Raw genomic sequence first — 6000 nt, 5'->3', positions numbered from 1 at the left:
ATTACCAAATTACTACTTTGAACATTAGTTAATTCATTACTCTGTGGCGCTAACACACTGCTTTCATTTTCACTGCCATTTCTCAGTTTACTTTGGAGCCTAGTATTACGTTTTTCACAAGCCATTATTGTCACAGTATTTCACACGACACCACAGAAAAACACAATTTGAAGATCAAAAATAAGAGAACACATTAACATAGCACTGAAAATAATATCTAGTTAATTGCAGCTGCGAAATACTTGGTGCAAATCTACATGCATGCCACAACTGTTTTACTGTACAACAATGAAAGTCTGCAACTACAAAGGAGATTTTCTCTACAATTACGCACTAGCAATAAACAAAATCTACACTAATTACACAAACTACAACAAAAAATCAGAAGATTCCAGTGAGGTATCCTTGGCTAAGGGTCGACATATGAAACTTCCCTTTTGAACAATTTTATATATGACTGTGCTTAAACTGACACACAATATTTTTAGCGCAACGCAATCTGACTTTCAAAATTCCCTACAAAAGAATGGTCCTGACTAACATTAAACTATACCTTTCACAAATCACTTACCTCACAAAAATCTTCGCTGCTCAAGCTACTGCAATACAACGAGCGCCACTACTGCCAGCTAAATAAAAGATTCAAACTATGGAAGGCACTAACTACTGATAGGGATAGTTAGCAAATGAAAGATATTAATAGAGAACAAACAATGTATTTACCTTGATATCATCATATATAAATATAGCAGTTCATGACAAATTACAAAACTCCGCCATCTCTCTCCCCACATCCACCACTGCTGGCGGCTCACCTCCAACTGCGCAACGCTACGCGCTGTTCACAGCCAGCTGCCTAACACTACAATGGCGAGTATTACAACAATGCAAAGCAGCCACAGACTGCACACAGCACAGCCAGTGATTTTCATATTGAGCGCTACGTAACATTGCCAATAAGAAAACATAAACAGCCTACTTACAACTTCTAGTTGGTGATAACCACTTCTAAGATAAATCGCTGAGAAGTATTTACATTTTCCTAGGATGTCTAATGCATCCTTTACGTTCGGTATGGGATATGCATCCATTGTGGTTCGGATTCAAATAACGACAGTCAAGTACCGTCAACTGACTTTTTTGGGTACAAGGGCTATATTTGCCGACGAAGAACTACCGCTACGCTCGATAATACCCTTACGCAATTGGTGGGCTATGAAATCGTCTACTAGTGGTTTTAGGTGTTTCACTGTCCAGTATGGTTTCCTATAAAGTGGAGGGATATCGCCTGTTGACATGCGATGTTGTGTGATTGGTGTTGCTGGTAGTGGACAATCTGATCTGAATAAGTCTGAATATTTTAACAGTAAACCTTCCATGGCTTCTCCTTCATTAACTTTCAAGTGACGAACCTTGTCACGTAGTACAAACGCATTGACGGTTTATCTGATGCTGTGATCACAGCGTGACCCTTCGATATCTTCATCTTCGAGTATAAACTCGCTATAAGTAATCCTTTCAGGATATGCACTTCGTCTGTCCAGACGTTATCCAGTCTTACCGGAATCAGCAGTTCACAATTAACACCGCTTACGTGCGCAATGCTTTTTCGTATAAAACAATGCATTTCATTTAATACTTCATGGTTCTACAGCGGCTCAACCACACATAACCTCTGCTGTCAGACATCGGCATCTACAAATGACGAAACCAGCTTCCCTTAAACCTTCCGTTAACTGTTGAAATGTTCTAGCCTTACTCAGTGTCTTATGATACATCACGTATGTCTTGGCTTCAGCCGTAAGGCGTAAATTGGCCATCGGCAGAGTAATTGCGTCTGACCAATTACACATTCTGGCTGCAGCCAATATATTCTTAATGAATACCATGACGTCCTCTGTTGGTTTGCTGGAGAAAGGTGTGATGAGGTTAGTTATTGTAGAATCTATTGAAAAGTGGGGAATTGCTACTGACGACTTCAATTCACTCGAACCTGGCTATGAATTTCGCATGGCCCGCGAAGATTCTAGCTGTGCCTCATGGTGTAACTTATGTTGGGCAATATCCTCTAACAACTTTGACACTTGATCCGTTCAAGCGGCTGTACTATCAGTAGTAGTAAATGACCTAGTGCCTAGCGTATCTGTTCAACTTACCACTATCTTATATGTGTACCAAAAATATTTGCACCAACCTATACGGGGCAGTAAAAATACTACTTACACTGCACGAAATGAGACTCAATTACTCATCATCGCCCAGCGACACTCAGTACACTCCTGTGCTGCACTACCATACCGTCTACAAGTAGAACAAGTTACCAGTACAAACTTAGTGCATGGTTCACTATGACACATTAAATTATAAATGGTCTCATTGGTACCAAATATGTTTCTTTACGATCACCTCTGATAAATTAGCAGGCTCCATTGGTTTTACCAAAGATACTTTTGACATAGCACGTCGATGAATACACCTTAGTTCTGCCATATCACAAGGAAAAAAAAACCTGTTTTTTTCTGCTCAGCGCGTTGCGGTTGCTGCTGCGAAGTATGGAGGCTGTAGAGGCAGACCGCTGCATCTGTATCCCGGGCGCCTGAGTCGCTCTCCTCCGATGCCAAAACTCGTCAGAGTACACACTTCCGACACCAACTTACAGAGGGGCCGAGCTGATATTTCTCTGTATTAAGTCAGGATAGCAGCTAGGCACCTGTGAAGCGTCTCTAACAATATTAAAACATTGTCAAAATTCAGTCATTTAGCAATCATGTTTACAGTCGCCTTGTTGTACACCGGCCTTGTAACCGATGTCACATTCAGCTGCGTGTTGGACTGCCGCTGACGTTGCAGAGTCTGCAGGCCGAGGCGAAGAGTGAGTGACCACGCGCCGCGCTGCCGGCGCGGCTAAGCTCCAGCACGAATGGTCTCGTACTAGCTGCCGGAGTGTGCTCGGTCCCACTCTCAATTCTACGTCGACCGTTGATAATCGGCAGCGTGGTGTTATGGGAAGTCGTGTGTTCGGTTGGTCTCCTTCCTACGTACCAGCTAGGTTTCACCAGCCAGAGGCACCTAAGTGTTGAATAGGACGTGGATCCCAAGAGGCCCTGCTACCGGTTTCCGCGCTAAAGTTCGGCGCTGTCAGCACTCTCCGATGTGGTGCTATCGGAAGACATTCTCCATCAGCAATTGTAGGTGGCGAACAGTATGAAGTTCACGAGGCGAAGACCGTTATCTCAGGTACATCTTCTGTTGGTTCGTAGACTGTTCCGGAGTATCTAGGACACAGATTCACTACAGTGCCGTTATCGTGGAATCGAGTGGTATAACTGTGAATGCCGTAGATCCCAATGATCAACTCCTTGAGAGACGGAGAGCTCGACTATTTAAAGAGAGCTGACGTGAGGCTATGAGGCGATGCTCGTTTCGTAATGAGCGCCTGTGTCCTTCTTATTCTGCTATATTCGCTTAACAGGCGCTTGGCTGTTTAGGTTCAGTGATATTGGTTATTATGAAATATGTATACTTTCTTTGACCTATACCCGTGGTCTAGGGGTAGCGTCTTTGATTCATAGTCAAAACGTCTCCGGTCGCGGGTTCAATCCCCGCCACTGAATAAATTTTGACAAATAATCAGCATTGGCGGCCGAAGACTTCCGGCATAAGAAGTCAGCCTCATTCTGCCAACGGCCTTGTCAAAGAGGGAGGAGGAGCGGATAGAGGTTCAGGGCACTCTCTTGTCCTAGGGGTGGGAAATTGCCCCTAAAGGCGGAAGAATCAGCAATGATCAACGACATGAGGATGTAGAAGGCAATGGAAACCACTGCATTAAAGACACGTAACGTGTATCCACAGGACATGTGGCCTGTAATTGAAGAAGTGTCATGATGATCTCTCCATTGGCAAAAGATTCCGGAATAGTCCCCCATTCGGATCTCCGGGAGGGGACTGCCAAGGGGGAGGTTACCATGAGAAAAAGATTGAATAATCAACGAAAGGATAACGTTATACGAGTCAAGGCGTGGAATGTCAGAAGCTTGAACGTGGTAGGGAAACTAGAAAATCTGAAAAGGGAAATGTAAAGGCTCAATCTGGATATAGTAGGGGTCAGTGAAGTGAAGTGGAAGGAAAACAAGGATTTCTGGTCAGATGAGTATCGGGTAATATCAACAGCAGCAGAAAATGGTATAACAGGTGTAGGATTCGTTATGAATAGAAAGGTAGGGCAGAGGGTGTGTTACTGTGAACAGTTCAGTGACCGGGTTGTTCTAATCAGAATCGACAGCAGACCAACACCGACAGCGATAGTTCAGGTATACATGCCGACGTCGCAAGCTGAAGATGAACAGATAGAGAAAGTGTACGAGGATATTGAAAGGGTAATGCAGTATGTAAAGGGGGACGAAAATCTAATAGTCATGGGCGACTGAAATGCAGTTGTAGGGGAAGGAGTAAAAGAAAAGGTTACAGGAGAATATGGGCTTGGGACAAGGAATGAAAGAGGAGAAAGACTAATTGAGTTCTGTAACAAGTTTCAGCTAGTAATAGCGAATACCCTGTCCAAGAATCACAATAGGAGGAGGTATACATGGAAAAGACCGGGAGATACGGGAAGATTTCAATTAGATTACATCATGGTCAGACAGAGATTCCGAAATCAGATACTGGATTGTAAGGCGTACACAGGAGCAGATATAGACTCAGATCACAATATGGTAGTGATGAAGAGTAGGCTGAAGTTCAAGACATTAGTCAGGAAGAATCAATACGCAAAGAAGTGGGATACGGAAGTACTAAGGAATGACGAGATGCGTTTGAAGTTCTCTAACGTTGTAGATACAGCAATAAGGAATAGCGCAGTAGGCAGTACAGTTGAAGAGGAATGGACATCACTAAAATTGGCCATCACAGAATTTTGGAAGGAAAACATAGGTACAAAGAAGGTAGCTGCGAAGAAACCATGGGTAACAGAAGAAATACTTCAGTTGATTGATGAAAGGAGGAAGTACAAACATGTTCCGGGAAAATCAGGAATACAGAAATACAAGTCGCTGAGGAATGAAATAAATAGGAAGTGCAGGGAAGCTAAGACGAAATGGCTGCAGGAAAAATGTGAAGACATCGAAAAAGGTATGATTGTCGAAAGGACCGACTCAGCATACTGGAAAGTCAAAACAACCTTTGGTGACATTAAAAGCAACAGTGGTAACATTAAGAGTGCAACGGGAATTCCACTGTTAAATGCAGAGGAGAGAGCAGATAGGTGGAAAGAATACATTGAAAACCTCTATGAGATTTGTCTGATGTGATAGAAGAAGAAGCAGGAGTCGATTTAGAAGAGATAGGGGATCCAGTATTAGAATCGGAATTTAAAAGAGCTTTGGAGGACTTACGGTCAAATAAGGCAGAAGGGATAGATAACATTCCATAAGAATTTCTAAAATCATTGGGGCAAGTGGCAACAAAACGTCTATTCACGTTGGTGTGTAGAATATATGAGTCTGGCGACATACCATCTGACTTTCGGAAAAGCATCATCCACACAATTCCGAAGACGGCAAGAGCTGACAAGTGCGAGAATTATCGCACAATCAGCTTAACAGCTCATGCAACGAAGCTGCTTACAAGAGTAATATACAGAAGAATGGAAAACAAAATTGAGAATGCGCTAGGTGACGATCAGTTGGGCTTTAGGAAAAGTAAAGGGACGAGAGAGGCAATTCTGACGTTACGGCTAATAACGGAAGCAAGGCTAAAGAAAAATCAAGACACTTTCATAGGATTTGTCGACCTGGAAAAACCGTTCGACAATATAAAGTGGTGCAAGCTGTTCGAGATTCCGAAAAAAGTAGGGGTAAGCTATAGGGAGAGACGGGTCACATACAATATGCACAACAACCAAGAGGGAATAATAAGAGTGGACAATCAAGAACGAAGTACTCGTATTAAGAAGGGTGTAAGACAAGGCTGTAGCCTTTCCCCTTACTCTTCAATCTGTACATC

General features: G+C 43.0%; 1 protein-coding gene across 1 annotated transcript in view; it reads left to right on the top strand.

Moving 5' to 3' along the window:
• The first annotated feature begins 1887 nt into the window (after positions 1–1887).
• Positions 1888–6000, top strand: part of LOC124775535 (translation initiation factor IF-2-like) — a 105256-nt gene continuing 101143 nt past the window's right edge. The window contains exon 1 of the mRNA XM_047250366.1: positions 1888–1928. Within this exon, the coding sequence (XP_047106322.1) occupies positions 1888–1928 (41 nt within the window). The remainder of the gene's footprint in view (positions 1929–6000) is intronic.

The sequence above is a fragment of the Schistocerca piceifrons genome, chromosome 2 (assembly GCF_021461385.2).
Source record: "Schistocerca piceifrons isolate TAMUIC-IGC-003096 chromosome 2, iqSchPice1.1, whole genome shotgun sequence".
NCBI classification, from domain to species: Eukaryota; Metazoa; Arthropoda; class Insecta; order Orthoptera; family Acrididae; genus Schistocerca; species Schistocerca piceifrons.
Note: the sequence above shows the minus strand (reverse complement) of the source record. Positions and strands in the feature narration are given on the sequence as shown.